Source organism: Erigeron canadensis, chromosome 9 (assembly GCF_010389155.1).
Source record: "Erigeron canadensis isolate Cc75 chromosome 9, C_canadensis_v1, whole genome shotgun sequence".
In the NCBI taxonomy this organism is placed as follows: Eukaryota; Viridiplantae; Streptophyta; class Magnoliopsida; order Asterales; family Asteraceae; genus Erigeron; species Erigeron canadensis.
In genome coordinates, this window is record NC_057769.1 from 1842777 (window position 1) to 1861664 (window position 18888).

General features: G+C 29.0%; 2 protein-coding genes and 2 non-coding genes across 4 annotated transcripts; 3 read left to right on the forward strand and 1 right to left on the reverse strand.

Annotated features, from left to right (window-relative positions):
* Window positions 1-1816: 1816 nt before the first annotated feature.
* Window positions 1817-1887, forward strand: TRNAG-GCC. Its single transcript has one exon. It is a non-coding gene; the product is annotated as a tRNA-Gly (tRNA).
* On the forward strand, window positions 1888-1975 carry LOC122584080. Its single transcript, XR_006321431.1, has one exon. It is a non-coding gene; the product is annotated as a small nucleolar RNA snoR114 (small nucleolar RNA).
* A 4436-nt stretch (window positions 1976-6411) lies between these two features.
* On the forward strand, window positions 6412-8794 carry LOC122582756 (remorin 4.1-like). Its single transcript, XM_043755186.1, has 2 exons — window positions 6412-7133; window positions 8394-8794. The coding sequence occupies exons 1-2, from the start codon at window positions 6483-6485 to the stop codon at window positions 8583-8585; spliced, it is 843 nt and encodes a 280-aa protein (XP_043611121.1). The 5' UTR covers window positions 6412-6482; the 3' UTR covers window positions 8586-8794.
* Window positions 8795-9679: 885 nt separating this feature from the next.
* LOC122581698 (40S ribosomal protein S20-2-like) lies at window positions 9680-11653 on the reverse strand. The gene is made up of 4 exons (XM_043753952.1): window positions 11546-11653; window positions 11000-11121; window positions 10747-10860; window positions 9680-9997 (listed from the first exon to the last, which is right to left on the reverse strand). Exons 2-4 carry the CDS (start codon window positions 11109-11111, stop codon window positions 9855-9857), a joined length of 369 nt encoding a protein of 122 aa, XP_043609887.1. The 5' UTR covers window positions 11112-11121; window positions 11546-11653; the 3' UTR covers window positions 9680-9854.
* Between the last annotated feature and the right edge of the window lie 7235 nt (window positions 11654-18888).

Consider the following 18888-nt stretch of genomic DNA (forward strand, 5'->3'; position numbering starts at 1 on the left):
TTTTTTTTAGGGTTTTGCTAAACGAAACCCTAAGGGTTTTTGTTAAAGTGTATTAATTAGTTGTACGTTTACCATAAAACTCATCTTATTTGTATTTACCGGCTATTGGCAAAGAAGAAGGTATACACCAAGGTAGTTTTTATACTTAAAAGATGATATTGTTTATTAAAACAAAAAATTTAAATTTGGAACATATATTCAAGGTGTAGTTAATATAATGTTAAGATTTTATGAGTTTCAATGTTATCTTTTAACTAATTAGATCTATTTTTTACACTTAATTTGTTTTATTTATTTGTTTTATTTTTGTATATTCATATAGTTTTGAAAACTTCTATATAATCATCATAAGAAAAAAAAAAAGAACTTTATTTAATGTTGAATAAAAAAGATAATGAACTATCATTAGGTATAGACATGATTTTTTAGTTGAAGGGAAGATATCATTTTATCTAATGAGAAGATCTTAGAATTCTACAATATATTTATTTATTTATTAATTAATTAATATATATATATATAAGTTCATTTTTTTTTTTCTAAATATATAGTTTTTTTATAAAAAAATATGGAGTTGACACATAGGATAAAATCCTATGTGGCATTTTTTCAATATAGTTTTAAATTGCAAGGGGGCTTTAAAAAGCTTGGTTAACTACTTTTTTATAAGAGTTATAGATACCGATTAGCCATGTTCTCCCGGAAAACCATTACAAGAAATCCTAAATTCGCAAAATGAAACTTAAACGTATTATATGCAACCATTCGAAAAGCTTTGAACAAGGCAACATAAACACAAAGCTCGAACACATATAAGAAGTATAAGACATTTAGCTTATAAAGTGTTTATATCAATGTAATATGCATAAGAATTATCTCATTTGAATGTTAAAGAACAGATCTAGACCTATAACATTTTTAACTGGATGCCAATCTTGTTTCAAAACTTTATAATCACATTAACTACAATATGCAAAACTGTTTGCTACACATGGACGGAGCTACATACATTTGAGAGGATACACTCAAAATGACTGAAGAAAAATTTTCTCCATAACTCTAGTGTAATGCGATGCAAATTTAATGTAAAAATTTGTATTCGAACTCCCGATTTTATACAAAACTCTTGATAAATTTTGATAATGAACTCACTTTAAAAGAATTATTAATGACATACTAAGTTTTGGGAACTTTAAAATGATGCTTAACACAGAGTTTCATTCAGGCATTTTTGTTGGGTTTTGTTTATATTTATTTAATCGCTCTTCATATGTATGACTTCTCATCTTTAAGTGAAATCTCAAATATATTTCTCGTATGGTCGTACGTACATTTTGTGATGTTTTTGTTCCATAAACTGTACTAATGATACATAAAGTTAGAAAAAAAAAACCATTTTTTTTTTGTCGAGAATCAATCAATCAATAATCTAGGAAGTTAAACATAATTTATCAAGACAATTAGAATAAAATCGGGAATTCAAAGAAATGTACATTAAATTTACACTAGAAATACTGAAAAAAGTTTTGTTTAGCGAGTTCGATTGCATCACTTGTGTGTAACTCCTCAATATGTGACAATCAGTTTAGTTTGTAGGTTGTTTTAAGAAATATGACTAGGAAGTTTTGAAACAAGATGGTATTGAATTAATTAAAAAAGTCTTGAGACAATTTTTATGCATTTCAGTATTTCACATTGATATATACAGTTTTTGTATCTAGAAGCTAAAATGTCTTGCTTACCATTTTTGGGTAAACCGATTCTGACCAAATAAAATCAGATTTAGTATCAGTATTATTGTGAACAAATAACAAAGGCACCAGTGGTCTAGTGGTAGAATAGTACCCTGCCACGGTACAGACCCGGGTTCGATTCCCGGCTGGTGCAAAGCCATGATGAATATTGCGCTTAATGTTGAGGCTGGTCCCTCACAATCCTCTGATCTCCAGACGAAATTAGTAGTGCTTCTGAGCTTTCCCTTTTTCAGTTTATTTTTTTTTTGGTCTAGCCCACTAACAATGGGCCGGAAATCAGTTGTAAAGTCCAAGGCCCAAATAAATGGTCATTTCGAAAGGATGAAGATTGAAAACAATGCAATTGTGGGTAAATGAAAAGTATTACGAAAAAAATATTAATATTATTGTCATGGGAAATAGTATACTTATCAAGTTTGTTAAATATCGTGATCATGATTGTAACTTAAGAGTAAATTAGTTTGTCCTTTAAAAAAAATACTAGTATGGTAAACTTACTTGGAGATCCAATCGTGCAAATGAGATTAAACTTCTTATTATAAATCAAATCTTTTAAATTGATTGGATAGTGGGAATGTGGGATTAATCATCGGATTGAAATATTGCCTAGAATCTAAAAACTAGAGACTCAGTCTTGCATATGATGCATGATTTTTTTATGATGTTTTGCCTTTTGAGCCAGTTTTGAGTTTATCAAGCAATCTATTACTACTATTTTCGCTGATTTATGAATTACTACAATTTTATGAAAGTGATGGATACATTTTAGTAGGCCCTTTTGATCTCGATCTCGATCTTTCCATACAATACGAAAACCATCCTTGATATTTTGTTTTTGTTTTAGCGGACGATTTTTATCTGAATAATCTAGATAACCTTACAATCTATATATAACTCTATAATTTTAATATTATTTTTATGTATTAATTTAATCTGAAAATAATTGTCCCTCAACAAAACATAATAACACTACATAGATATAAATATCCCATATATGGGTGGCTCCTTAAAACATTTTAACTTGTAAAATAAAGTATATACCTCTTCATACAATATATTATGTAAAGTATGAAGTTGAGCTAATTAGTTGAGCTTTGATAGTAAAATTGTGTGTTTTAGGTGTTGTATGTGAAATGGAAATATCCCAGATATTTTAATAAGTTGTATATAATATTATGAGAAAGTTTTATACAAAAGTGAGGTGGCCGGTAAGATTTATTTAATATTTATACATTGAAGTCTAATTATAATTACACTAATATTAATTTGTTGCACTATTAAAAATTAACGAATTCAACACTTTTTTTTTCTAACACACTCCATCATAATGCGGTGTTAACACATTTTGAAACTTTCTAACATATAACATACGATAAAGACATGTAATTCAACTAGAAGTCCCTAGAAAGTAGGATATTAAATATTATTGTTTGAGCATAAATGGTTTTCAACTAGGTAAACCTTAGCATATAAGACAAATTTAATTTCACTCTTGAATATTAATTTGGAGAAAGCTTATATGATATATATTAAAATGTGTCGTGTTTGCTTAAGCAAGAAGGTTAAAGAGGCAAAAATGGACAAATATATAAACAAGCATGATGTTTAGTGGTTATTAGTATTAATTAGTATATTAATGGGGTCCATGGGGACGTAGAATCAACTCATAGGTGTTCAAATTGAGATATTTCCCATTAAGTTAATTACTTAAAGAAATGATTTTATTAATGTTACTTTTTATAGTGCAATAAAACATGCATGTTCTGACATTTGATAACTAATAATTTAGAAATACTAGCACGGTTCCGCGTTATGCGGCGGTGGTTGTAACGGCGATGGTGTGATGGTTGGACGACTGTTGGTGGTGGAGCGACGGTGAGTTGTGTATATAATTGATGTAAAAGGTTAATAGACATATTTTATATGATAAAGGACTGTCAGTGTAATTTAATCATTAATGTTAAGAGGATAGTGTATATGAAAGTATTTTAAGGGGTGTTAAGCGAAAATATTACATATTTTCAACATTACAAAAAATAAAAAGGGCTATTCTTTTTATAATATACTAGCACGGTACCCGCGCGATGCGACGGTAGTCGTGGTCGCGACGGTGTGATGGTTGAGCGACGGTTGGTGATTGAGCAACGTTGAGTTGTGTATATAATTGATGTAAAGGGTTAATGGACGTATTTTAAAACATAAAGGTTTGATAGTATAATTTAATTATTAATGTTAAGGAGGTAGTGTATGTGAAAGTATTTTAAGGAGGACCAAGTAAAAATATTACATATTTTTCAACATTACAAAAAATAAAAAGGGCTTTTTTTTATAATATAGTATAGATATAGATTATAGATATATTGTGCATGATAATGATTTATTCGAAACTGTATTTATTCGAACAAGCGGAATTAACTTTAATACAAGTACTTCATATATACGGATCCGAGTATTCTATTACTATGATGGATCAATTATAAATATTTTAAAATCAGTATGAAAATGTTTGAGTTTCAAAACAAGTTGTTGACATCTCCAAGCGTAATTGAAGTTGAAAATTCTTTTTTCCTATCGATTTATTTCATTCACTTATTACTCGAATTATCGAAAACAATGACAATGACAATTTTTTTTAAAAAGATATATAAAAGTGACAAAATATTCTATCACTTAAATTATTAGTTTAATTTAATTAACATAGTGGGAACATGTCATTATTCCATCATCATACAAATTTAATGTCATTTCAGTTCTATTCACTTCCCTTGGCTTTTTCTTGTATTGTCTTAATCACATTAGAATATCATGCATAAATTACATTTAACAACAAATTATATTTAATAAACCATGGTACGAAAAATTAGACACTTCTTTTATGTCGGTAATCAAACAACCATCTTGGTGAATGCTACAAGATAATTGATAAATCTTATCACAAAATCGATCCACATTTATGTGTTAGATCTCTGTTTGTTATATATTTTATAGTATATTATATATTATTATAACATAGCCAAGTAAACATTTAATTTTTCAAACAATTTATTCTAATATCTTAACGGTATATAAAGAAGATTAAAATGTAGACAATCTTATCTTACTATAACGTTTTTTTTTTACTTTGAACATTAACATTTAAAACTTTTATTGATACATATGTAATATAGCAAGATGCTAAAAGGTACATACAATCTTCATGGAGAATCACAAAACAAACAAAGATGGGATTACAAGGCTTAAAATTGAAAGTAATTCCATTGAGGCCATGCAATATCAATTGCGGATTTAGATCTATTAACAAGCCATTGGAAACTGACCCTTTCATCTCTTTGCTGGCAAAGCATAGTGAAAGGGGTTTGTCTAGAAAAATACTGTCGTTTCGAATCTTTCGAATCACCCGGCGGTATTCGAGTACATGCAATGAGTTGGATTAACTTTAAATAAGGTTTGGGGCTTTTGAACTATGACGGTTTATAGAGAGTAATTCTAGATTATATTTAAGATATAAAAAATAAATAAATAAAACTGATTTTAGGTTCTATTTCCCTTGTGTATATATGTCAAAAGATACGCCTGATATATTTATCATGATCTATTTGATCTTCAATACAAAATATGAAAGTGAAATCTCATATACATAGACCTAGTTTTAAAAAATGAAATCTCATACATACATTGACGGATCCAATGCGTTAGACAGAATTTTAACATATTTTATACTCGTATTTTTTTGGCTCAAATTAAAATTAACTCTTCATCAAAAAGAATACAAGACCTCATCGATGAATTTTTCAACTTTTGTCAAAAGTTTTGAATTTATATTATTTGCCTACAATATTTTTTTATCACGTCAAAATTACCTTTTTTACCTTTCCCTTTTTTTCCCCTAAAATGTAGAGATATATCCTTGTCAGTGTATTATTACTCGTATCGTATTATATCAATTAACAAATGGTTTTTACGTAATAAGAAGAGAAAGATTCCAATTTAGCCCAAACTCTCATTTTCTACTTTCAATATGTCACATTCAACTTGATTTGTAGTTTTGTACTTACGTTTCAGTCGAAATTATTCAAGGTCGGTTTAACCGAAAGATATCATCTTTCTCCTATTTCCACATTTATCAATTAATTAAATAATTAATAATTCAAGAAGTAATTGCATATGTTCATAACTACTACATATTGTATTTATATGTACTAGTAACTTGCACCCTTTGCAAAAAAACATATACTCCCTCCGTCCCAATTTAAATATCCTATTTTGATTGAAATATATAGATAGATTGAGATTTAGATGTATTTTTCATTGATATAACTTTCATTGGGTATTATGTTGTACATACTAAAATACTTACGTTCAAAGTTAGAGAAGAAAGACTCAGTTAATCAATTTTGAACATTTAAATTGGGACGGAGGAGTATATATAATTATATATGCAACTTAAGTTTATCCAAAATCATAAAATAAATTACCCATAACGTACAAAAACGTTAACGTATCTATAAATTTTACAATTATTTGTCTTTTGTCCTTGTTAACAAATATGTTGTGTCACACTACACTCCATGCAAGTCATTTTGTGGGTAGTTTCATATTTTGCTTAATTAACCCAAACACTAATCATATAATCAAATTCATACTTTATAAACTTTAATTAAATACACCCTTATCTATCCTTACCAAATTCCTCTTATTAATTATTTGTTATCTTCCCACAAAACAAACATGTTTCATAATCAAATACCTTATTCTTCCACACATCAAGAACAATATCATCAAGATGATGATGAAAATGAAAACATAAGAGAAATCCATGCTCTAACTTCGCCGCCACTTCCACCACCAACAGCATATCATCGTCATCACGAAGCGTGGGAAACAACTAGCCATCGATCCTCTTCGCTTTCAGTGGCTAGCATTGAAAGCGAAAACTTTACTACCATGAGTAGGGAATTTAGTGCCTTGGTCGTTGCAGGAACTGGCATAAATAATAACGGAAGTGATCAAACAATTAGTGAAGGTGGAAATAGTATGAATACAAATAATGGAAGTAGTAACAACTTGGAAAGGATTGGTGAGGAAGATATGGTCATCGAAAATAATCCTTTAGCCATCGTACCGGATAATAATCCTATGGTTAATTCGCCTAGTAGTATACGACGTGGGAGTTCTATCACGACGAGTGGAGGCAATAATAATAACGAAGTGTCGTCTATACATATGGTGAAGAAAGAAGAAGTCGAATCAAAGATTTTGGCTTGGCAAAACGCGAAAATTGCCAAGATTAATAATCGGTTTAAGCGAGAGGATGCAATCATTAATGGATGGGAGAATGAACAAGTTCAAAAGTCTAATACTTGGATGAAGAAAGTCGAGGTACGTCTTTGAATCTGTCAAAACAATATATGTGTGTACGTATCGTATATATTTATCACCTCGATCATAATTTTTAATTTTTAATTTTTTTCTAATGGTTATCTGACGCCTCAGAATACACGGTTTAGTCGAACAATTACGACTATACCGTGTTTTGATGTTAGTGATGTACGTGTATAGAATGCGCTATTACGGCGCATCACATAGCCATCTCCATGTTACACATGTTATTTCACCTAATAGTAGTCTTAACTATTCAAAATTTTACTCATAATTCTTTTGTTTGTCTTACTATTTAAGAAATATAACATACAAAAACACCAAAAAAAGTTGGGGAAGATGGATAGAATTCCCAAACCATGGGAACTATCTATTGTTTATCTTAGTAGAGATTATTATGAGTGACATATGTTTCAACACTAAAATTTACTATTAGAACTTTAAGTTAAAGACGGTCGATAAAAGTTAACCCAAACCATCCATGTTATTCGTAAGGTCTTAATAGTTAATACATGGGATCAGTCATCTGGATTTAAGACTCACTCTTTACATTTGTGGTAATAAGATGGAAGGGGGATATTTTATATTTATTAGCTATGGTATATATAGAAGTTATGGATTCAATTCTAAACATTTGGTAGTTCACATCACACTAACATTAATTGATGTTAGAAAAGTAATAGTAACATTCAAAAGGAAATGAGCTAGTCATGTCATGTTGTTAGTATGTTCTACTCTATGAATTTTTTTCTACGTACTTTTTCACACTAAGAAAGTAAGAATATGGTCAAGTCTTCATCCAAGATGCCATATGGTAGTACTAATTTCCACGGGGTATTACTTTTGGAGCATAAAAATACAAGTCTTGAACCACTAGGCATGACATGAAGTAACAAAGATTCAATAACTAACTAGTTGTCGGTCATGGATTGATCAATCATAGGTTAGTAGCACTATGTGAAATTAAAGACAAACAAGACAATACATTCATCATTGAGAAAGTTGGAAGTGGAACCATCATTTAATTTAATTCATGATTGGTGCTGTGGGTCAGTGTATAGAATGATTTAAAATGAAACTTTGCTTCTGTCCTTAAGTTTTACTACTTCCATTATTGGTATTCATACTATTTGTCTATTTCCACCTTGGGTTAACAAGATTGATTTATTTTGCTTTTGCAATAAGTATCTCACATAGTTAATATATGTAAAACAATGCTTTTTGGAGTGCTAATGAAACATATTACTTTTCATGATTTAGAGGAAACTGGAAGCAAAACGAGCACGGGCAATGGAGAAGATGCAAAATGACATAGCAAAAGCCCGAAGAAAATCAGAAGAAAGGAAAGCCACGGCAGAGGCGAAAAGAGGAACCAAAGTGGCCAGGGTCTTGGAGGTGGCTAACTTGATGAGGGCTGTTGGTCGAGCTCCTGCAAAACGTTCATTCTTCTAAACCATATCATTATAATATAATCACAAGATCGTTAGTGTGTAAATAATAAGCGCCCCGTTGATGAAGGGGTCCATTAGTTTTTTTGGATTAAAGAGCACCCTAAAGATTTGGTGACAATTCTAAAATGTACCCTAAAAAATACTCGGACTTTGGAGGTGTAATATTGTATGTTTTGATGCATCAAAAGTTCATAGCGTGTTACGAACTTACGATCATTAGAGCGTTTATGAGAGGCATTTGTACAGTTTTTATGTTGGGAAAGAAGCTGAATATCCATAATATGATACATATTTAAGAACTATTTCATGGTCACTTGAATAGTTGAATGGTTGGTCACTTCCCTTGGCGACAACTTAGAGAGTGCAGTCCATCATGATTTATAAATTACAGTATGATCAACAATATGTATGATCATCATGTCTTCTAAAACCTATTGCGTCAACATCTAGAATGAAAATGAAGTAAAAAGACACATTAAGATGGCCATTTGCAGCAGACAAACACCATGTTTATCTAGAATGAAACCATGTTTATCTAGAATGAAAATGAGTAAAAAGACACATTAAGACGGCCCTTTCGCAGCAGAAACGTGTTTGACTTCCGGATACACAATGCACAAGGCCATTGAAGTCTTTCGGCAAAAAAAATTTTGCAAACTTCAAGCTTCCTTTGACAGTCTCCTGTCTACTCTACTTTTGTGCGCTAGCCTATTGGTCATTATCAGGAAAAATTAGAAAACAATCTGGCATATTCAGAATGAGAAGACTTGCTACCAGCTTAACAAGCGGAATTTGTTAACCTGTTCATTAGACTTGCTACCGGCTTAACAAGTGGAATTTGTTAATCTGTTCATTTATTAATTTTTCGGCTACTAAGTCTATCTTTCCGCCACTTTCATAGAACAATTGCACACTTAGACCCAACTGCTAGCATAACTCTTGAAAACACAAGGCAACCAGTCTAAGACTCTAAGCTGCGATTGTGCTTCCAACTCTTTTATGTATTTATGTATGAAACAAGACAACCATTTGATACAACCAGGCTAAACAAACATGGTGGCCAACCAAAATGTGAAAGAAAGCACAAAATAGTAATGCGTCAAGTTCGTGAAAATATATAGATAACAGAAACACAACTGACATTCTTAAGGTCAAAATACTTCCAAAACTGTAAAGGTATTAATACTACAGAAATGAAACTATTACACCAAGAAACAAGATCACCCAACACAGAACATAGTAACTTAAAAAGGAACAAGATTTAAGGCATCTATGAGTCGGCAATGGTGACCTCAACCTCAACACCAGGTTCAATGGTAATAGAGGTGATTTGCTTAACAACATCTGGGGAGCTAAAAAGATCGATAACACGCTTGTGAACACGGAGCTCAAATCTGTCCCATGTGTTTGTTCCTGAGAAACAACATATAATGTATTATATAAGATTGATCAAACAATTGTTCATCCACTTAACTAGGGAATAATACAGTTAAAACATGATGTAATCACAATATGTGTCATCGTGGTTGCCGAGATGATGTAAGCCAATAATACTAAGACCAGATATTCAAAATCTGCAACAAAATTTTTTCATGACTAACATAAATCTAACCAAAGCCTACAACTTTAGAGCAACAAGCTGATAATAAACTAGCAGAAAGAAAAAGAAAGTGAGAATAGGCATGAACAAAAGCATTAAAGTTATTAAAAAATGTTCTGTAAGAGGTACTTTATATTATAAATCTCAATTCAAAGAGATTTTCTTCAAAGTTGGATTTCATCGTTTTACAAATTAATAACAGTGGGAGAGCTGAAATTATGTAGTAACCATGTAGGACCATAGTTTGACTTGGAGTTTGGACTCATGGATGCAACACATAGATTGTACTAGTGATCATCAATGATCAGGTTTTCCTTGTTTGTTATTACTTATGTAAAACAGTTTCAGATTTTAATCGACAAACCAACTCAAGTAAAAGTTTCAAGTGGCATAAGCTTTGGTCGACCATTTCACTTCTTCGGAACTTCCATGTAGGTATAATTAAAGAAACAACCAGATTTACCTCTAACATAACGATCACGAATGTATTTCAGTATCAAAACAATCACCTAAGCGATAAAGGACAATTAGCACTTATCGTATGTTTGAAAAAAATTAATACCTTCACCACAAGGTGACTTCCTGGTTGTGATATGTAGAACCTTTGTCGGCATTCTAACAGGTCCCTTGACCCTCAACTTCTTGTCCTTGGCACCACGAACCAAATCAGCACACACTATCGTAAACAACAATCAGGAAAAAACCTTAAAACTCCACCAAAAACAATCAAAGAATCCGACTCTTAGCGATGTAACAACACTTTAAATCTAAAATCAAAATGAACTAATTGATATGACAAATAAAAAAGCAGAGACCTTTCTCGAGATTCTTAACATTCTTCGACGAAAGAGTAATCCTAATCTTGTGAATCTGTTCTTGAGGCTCTTCTATCCCCTGCTTTGGCGGTTTCATGGCGGCGTAAGCCATCTTCTTGCTTCTGTTCAAAAAAGTCACTACTTTAATCATAATTTTTTTAACTTTTATAAAAATCTTTCAATATCAAATAGTTTCTACTAAACAATAAACTATACATACAGAACTTACATCATTTATACTCATTTTCATGTCTCATATGTATCAAAAGTTCTATACTCATTTCCACTAAACTACACTTTTTTTTAACTAAACAAATTCAGCATAAAAAAAAAAGCTTGAATTCCAAATACGTGTATATATATATATAACTTCTAACAACTATCAAATTTATGGGGAGAAAACTCTAAGTTCTAAAATAATTAACACAGTCAAAATGAAATTATAAGATGAATAAGCAAAAATGATATAAAGATATATAATTACTAGATAAATACATACGTAAAAATATAGCTAAAATGGACTGTACATGACGGCCGGAAAATAACCTGTGAAGATAACAGCGGTGATGACGGCGGCTGAGCAGTTAGTGAAGATGAGTAGACGGCAGAAGGAATTGAAACCCTAGGTTTAAATTATAACCATGATATATATACGTACATACAAGAATATGTGTGTAAGTACGCATATGGTTTAGGCCCAACTAGAAAGTGGTTGTTATGTAGTTTGTATGCATAGGTTTTCTTATGTAAACCCAATGGAGTTTTATAGTTGGGCCTTTTATTAGTGCTTAATTTACTTTCTAACTTTTTTAGATTGGGAAATAAATTGTAAAGGTTAAAACAAACCCGTACAATACGACAATGGTTATAGCGGCGATAGTGTGATGGTGAGTTGGGTTGTTAATGGGTCCGGGTTCGAGTTGACGGGTTGATGAATTGAAAAACTTTGACCCTAACTCAATCCACTAACAGTTTTTTATCAAAAATTGTGTAAGTAACCATATGGTTTAGGCCACCCAACTAGAATGTGGTTCTTATTTTAGTCAATTGGTTGTATGCATAGTTTTTTCTTATGTGAAGTTGTCAACCTAATGGAGTTTTATAGTTGGGCCTTCCATTACTTAATTTACTTTCAACGTTTATAGTTGGGGAAATATCTTTTATTATACTAAAGCACAGTTGCTTTAATAACTTATCGACCAATCACAACTCTCGATTTCTTAATGTTGACTTTTGTTTTCAATTTTGACTTTAATTTACACTTTTTTGTTTTCCATCACAAATTTACACTTTTTACCCAATAATTTTAATACAATAGAATAATAGCTAATATTTATCCAATAAAATAATAACTAATATATATCCAATAATATGTTCTATCATATATATAAAATTACGATTTCTTAATGTTGACTTTTGTTTTCAAATTTGACTTTAATTTACACTTTTTTGTTTTCTATCACAAATTTACATTTTTTACCCAACAATTTGAATATAATAAATAAATAATAATAGCTTATATATCCAATAAAATAATAACTAATATATATTGTTCTATCACATATATAAAATTAATTATGTAAAAATAAATTAAATTTATTGTAAATATATTAAGATTTTAGTAGTGGTTGTATTTGAATTGAACACTCAGCATCTACTTATATCTTTAACTTTTACTTTATAAGCTTTTACGAGTTACATGTATTAATATCTAATATTAATAATGTCGTAAGTCTCGTGTCCAGTGTTGGACACGGATCTAAAATCTAGTTTTATTATACTAAAGTATAGTTTCTCTAATAATTTATCGACCAATTACATCTCTTGATTTTTTAAAGTTGATTTTTGTTTTCAATTTTAATTTGGCTTAAATTTAAAATTTTTTGTTTTCCATCACAAATTTATACTTTTTACCAAATATTTTTAATATACTAAATAAATAATAATAGATAGCATATATCCAATAAAATAATAGTTAATATTTATTTAATTGATAATAACATTGATAACGTCGTAAGTTCCGTGTATTAGACACAGACATAAAATAATATAAAAGTTGAATGTCCACCCATTAGGAATGGCAAAAAAAAATCCAATATTAACAAAAAAAAAAAATAATCTCGATACACGGAATAGGTTTCGAAACAATTAACGGAGATTTTATTCGGGTTTGAGAGAGGTACTAAGTCATGTCTTTTAAATGCATGTAACATTTTTCCTAACAAATAAGTTGTCAAATATGCAATCATACCTTTCACTCTAACACTATGTTCTTGAGTTTTATCTTAAAATACGAGATTGAAGTGATGTGATAAGAAGGGAAGATATATCATTCTTCCAAATTATCCCAAATATGGGAGTAAGATTTTTAAAACAAAAACCACTAAAAAATCCTTTCAAATCATATCACTTCATTTTATTTCCATCATTAAAAAAGACTCAATAACCCAACTATGGAATAAATCATATGGATTATTTTCTTTCGTTACCTAAAAAAATCTTAAGAACACAATGTAAAAGCATCACATTGATTTACGGCGTATAATTTAGAGGTACACACAAGTTAGTTTAATATCAAATAAAGTCAATAAAATTTAATAGGATTGCAAAGAATAAGCAGGTTAGTTAAATGTAGCTGGACGTCAAATTAGACCATTGGTAAAACAAACTCAAAATTGTAATCCATAAGTTCACATTATTGGTGGGTTAAAAAGAATATGTTAGTTTAGACTTAAAAAAATAGAAAAAAAATAAAATAATATATTGACAGTTATAAAGACTCTTTTTAAAATATTAAAGATTGTTTGTGCAATGCATCGATAGTGATGGAGACGTCGGTGTACTGGTGGTGGCATTGCCCGACTGATAATTCGTATTAAATGTATTTTAGGAATAGGGTACGTAAATATAGATTATCACATGCTTAAAAATTAATACATTGATATTCAATATTAAACATCTAAATTTTTCTAACCATACAAATTATACTCGTGTAGGCTCGTAATCTTAAATTGAGTCTAGCATTCAAAGCTCGAGTTTCATTATTATACTATTTCTAACCTATGTCTGAACACGAATCGAGAACATTTAGGCAGCGAGTCAAACTTTAATGGTTCACTAATATATGATTATATGGAAAAAGTGAATACAAGGTTTTCTGACACTTAAACTTATGTGTGGAACCTCTCCCATATTATTTTTTTTAAAATTTCTTGTTTGATGAATAAATGTTTGATTTCCCATGAATTTTATAGGTTAAAAAATAAGTATATGAATGTTCCACATCTAAACTTAGGTACTTAACTGACTTATATAACCAACCCTTAATATATTGAAGCTTATTACATCTTTACGTATGAAAGCGAGTTTCAATTATTTATATATTGAATGAATTGAATTGTAAAGAAGAATAAAATGAGGGACAAATATTAATTTCTATCTTTACATTAGTTGAAAAATTAACTTTCTCAAAGTTGAGACAATTGACCCAAGGGAAGTTCATATTCATTCGTGGTGCTTTGGAAAAGCATACTATTGAAAAACAAATCATTGCAATTTACAAATAATATTATCCAAAGTAAATGTAGAGTGCGATATACTTTATTCAGTACTTGATGTTGAACCTATTCATAATTTAAAAAGTACGTGTAGGTTATATTAGAAACCATCACCTAATTCTTTTTTGTTAAGTCACTAGCTGATCAAACTCGGGTAATACCCGGGTAGATCGAAGAGATATATTTAGAGTTCAATCGTGTATATAGACATAACAATGAAGATAAGGAAAAAAATAGCAAAATCATAATACATACATGAAACGATGAAATATGAATTAATTTAATCAATTTTGTCACGTTGATAAAAATATATATATATAATTTAAAAATATGTATAAAAATACTTATTAAATAATATGATAAGGATTAAAAAAATATAGTAAATTAAGTAATGTAATTTATTGTTATGATGATGTCATAAATTTATTTAGTTGAGAAAGATATAATTTTTAAAAATGATTTTGATGTTGCCATATAAGATATTTTGGTAAAATGATGATGTAGTCACAATCTTGTTTTATTTAATATAGAGATGTTTCAGGTTAAATTTTACAAAATGATTACCAACTATGGATAAAAAAAAATGTACTTTATATTATAAGGTTTTTTCTTAATTTTTTTTTTTACCAATTATATATATAACAATTGATGGAGCATACCATAGTTTCTAATACACAATTTCCTATAAAAAAAAAATGAGAAATGACCTACCTTTGAATGCGATTTGGACTATTGATTTACGTTAATCATAGTAAACTTTGAGTTTTTTTATTTTAGCCACATAAATTTTGGTTTTTAGATTTTTGCCATAATCTTTAGCTACTCTTAATAATACTCAAAGTATTCCTCTTAATAATACCTAGAGTATGCATTTTCCTCTTTATTTCCTCTTAATACTACTCAAGTTATTCAAAATTTATTACAATTAGAACTCATAGTATGCATAATATTATACTGGTCGATAGCAATCGATTTTATGTGAGACAATATTATCAATAAGCGGTAATTTATGATATGAATTATTTTGTACTAACACAAAGGAACTTGAGTATTGAGTAAGGGGGTTTTCAATAGTGGTGAATTTTTGTGAATGGTTGAAGAAATATTAAGTAAAAAGGATTGAGACATGGTTCAAAGATAACTTATGTATATGATTAATAGGTGTTCTGGAAAAAGTATATAAAAAGAAACATTTTAATCAGGGTTTGAATCTCACTTTTTACATACGTAGCAGTGGATTATTTGGGGGGAGGGGGGGGTCGGGTCCTGGGTATCATTGCAGACATGCGTGATTCGAACTCCTTACACTCGCCAATTAGATGTCACTGTGATGTCTCGAATGTTACCTACTAACTTATTCGGAAAAAAAAATATTCCATCAAAATTAATAGAAACTCAAATGGTTAAAATAGGTATTTCCCATTTGAGTTAATCCCGCCAAAGAATACCTAATATTCAATATTTTAATTGAAAGTATCAGTCTTCTGTTATATTTAGAAATGTCTTATTTTGAATTATTTCAGTTAAATATTTTTTTGAATTTTTTCTAGGTTTTAATATATCTTTTGATTTATATAATACCTGGATTAACATTATGCTAATGAAAACTATCTAAAGTTAATCAATTCATATATTTTCATTAAATATTATATAATATAATTAAAATATATAAAGTTAAAGCTAAAAACAAAATCTATGGAAAAAATTTAAAACAAAACACTTTTAATAAAACAAGAAATTTTTTTATATTATCTTTTATTTAAAATGTAATGTTATTTCCAAGTATCCTATTATATAATATTAAAAAAATGTTAAACAATAGTAATTATAAGATATCCAATATTTATCATTTATAATTAAAAAATATATATATTAAGAGTTCACTATAATCCATAACTAAAACATACTTTTGAAGTTTTTCTTCCAAATATTTGTAACGACATATAGTCAATATTTTATTGTCTAACGTACGTGCAAGACTTCACCATTACACGGTGAAGTTTTTCTGATATCGTATCCTGTCTGAATTTTCGGAAAAGAAATATATATTTTTCTTTGTGAAAAATAGTTTTCCAAAAAATTACCGACAAACAAAAATTATAATATTAATTGACAAACACATCCTAAAAATGCACGACTTAAGATAAGTATTAATGATCTTGTTATCTTTAAAAAAATATATATGTATCACCAAAAAAATTACCGCATATAAAAAAAATTTATATAAAAACATAATATTCCACTTAACCCTATAATAACATGCGTAATTATAAATAAAATTCACATAATCAATTATCTCATTTAATTTAGAAATCAATAGCAACGTAATCTTAAAAGCGTTCTTTATTCTAATTCATATTATATCTTGAATTATTTTATTTTGGGAACAAATAACATAACTCATTCATGCTACATATTGTTTAACATTATTTACATATTTTAATCTAAGCAAAACAAGATTAAAAATTTTATAGTGACATGACATATGTTTAAGTATTATGAACTTTCTAGGGTATATCATAAAGTTAAATGCATGTATTGAGTTATGTACTTATGTTACTAATTACATAACAAAATAACCGTATTATTATGTATTTAATATTCACATCAAATTGGGTATTAACACTAGTTTTGTTTATTATGTAATTTTAATATAATTTCTATTTTTTATTTATTAGGTACACGAATAATCCTGAAATTTATTTTATTTTATTAGTGATAAAGAAAGAAAAAGACAAGAAATACACAATCCCGCTTTTATTGGGTAGGCGTTTCTTTCAACAAAATAAAAAGAGCGCATTATTTATGCATAGAGTACGAAAACTACCCCTAACTTTTCAACTAAAAAGCAAGCTAACCCTATATCTTTGGCATATTAAGCAAACTACCCTTAAAGTCGGATAAAGTACTATATCACCCTTACACTATAACACTCCATTTTTGAGTTTTTTTTTCATGGGTTAAGAAAAGAAATGATAAGAAACTCCTTCAAATCTTCATTCTTGAGTTTATATTATTAAAGAAAGGATAGGAGATGATGATAAAAAAATAGATATTTTAAGACTAAAAGTTTTCTTGTCAATTTGACATGATTTGGCTAGAAAAGAAAGGATATATATATAATTACCACTTCACCCTTCACTTCACATCTAATATTCCTTTCAAAAAAGCTATATTTGTAAAATTATATCTTTTTTTCTTTTCCTTTCTTTCCAATAAAACTCAAGAATGTAATTAACTCTTTCTTTTCTTTCCATTTCTTTCATTTTTTATTAAACTCAAGAATGCATTATATCTATACACTTTCTTTCTTTCTCTCTCCTCTCCTATCTAATCTTATCAATTATTTTCTTTCAATTATAAACTTGAGAATGTAGTGTAAAGTATAACTAAACTTTATTTGCATTATTTCATTTTCTTTGAAACAACCAACTAAACTTTAATTGCATTTTAAACTACTACCAAGATGATACTTGTTACCAAATATACAAGGATTAATACATATTTTTAGGCGACATAAAAAAAGGTTCATCAAACAACACGAATAAATTAACTAAAAAATGCGATTAAAACGAAACTACACCAAGCTTGACATATCAAAATATCACCATTGGTCCATACTTTGGTTAGTTGCTTTCGATTGACTCCATATCTACAAACACCACAATACCTTAATTTGCTCCACCACGTTTTTGATCCCGGGTTGAAAATTGCCACAGATCGCATCATATGTATCATTAAACACCACAACAATATTTCATGTGTCAACAAACTTACATGTTGGCATAACATAATGTGGACCATCAATCAGCTGCAGAGAGTCTTTATTTTTGATGAATGATTACCTTATTTGACACAATCGATTATAAAATATAAATTATTTAGCATTCAAGTTTTTTTTGTGGCAAGGTTGATGTAATATAAGTTTTTCTCATTCGAAGGAATATAAGCACTTTGATTTTAAAAATTAACAAAAACAAAAATAATTCCGATAATCAAAAATATTATCTTACCAACAATAATATAGTTAACGTAGATTACTTTTATTCATTTCATTTCACTAATCGAAAAAAATTATTATATATCTCTCAATGTAACTTTGTAACATCATTCGTGTAATACATTAATACTCATACCATGTAATAATAAAATAAATACAACTACAATATACAATACTGTTGAAAGGTATGATACAACTATTTGTACGAAGACTCCTGGAAATAATGCGTTATAACCAAAAAATTCATGCAAGTGTTCGTTATGTGTGTATATGCATATAAAGGACTATACAATATAGTATATGTAACAAGTAAAAGTAAACATACTACATTA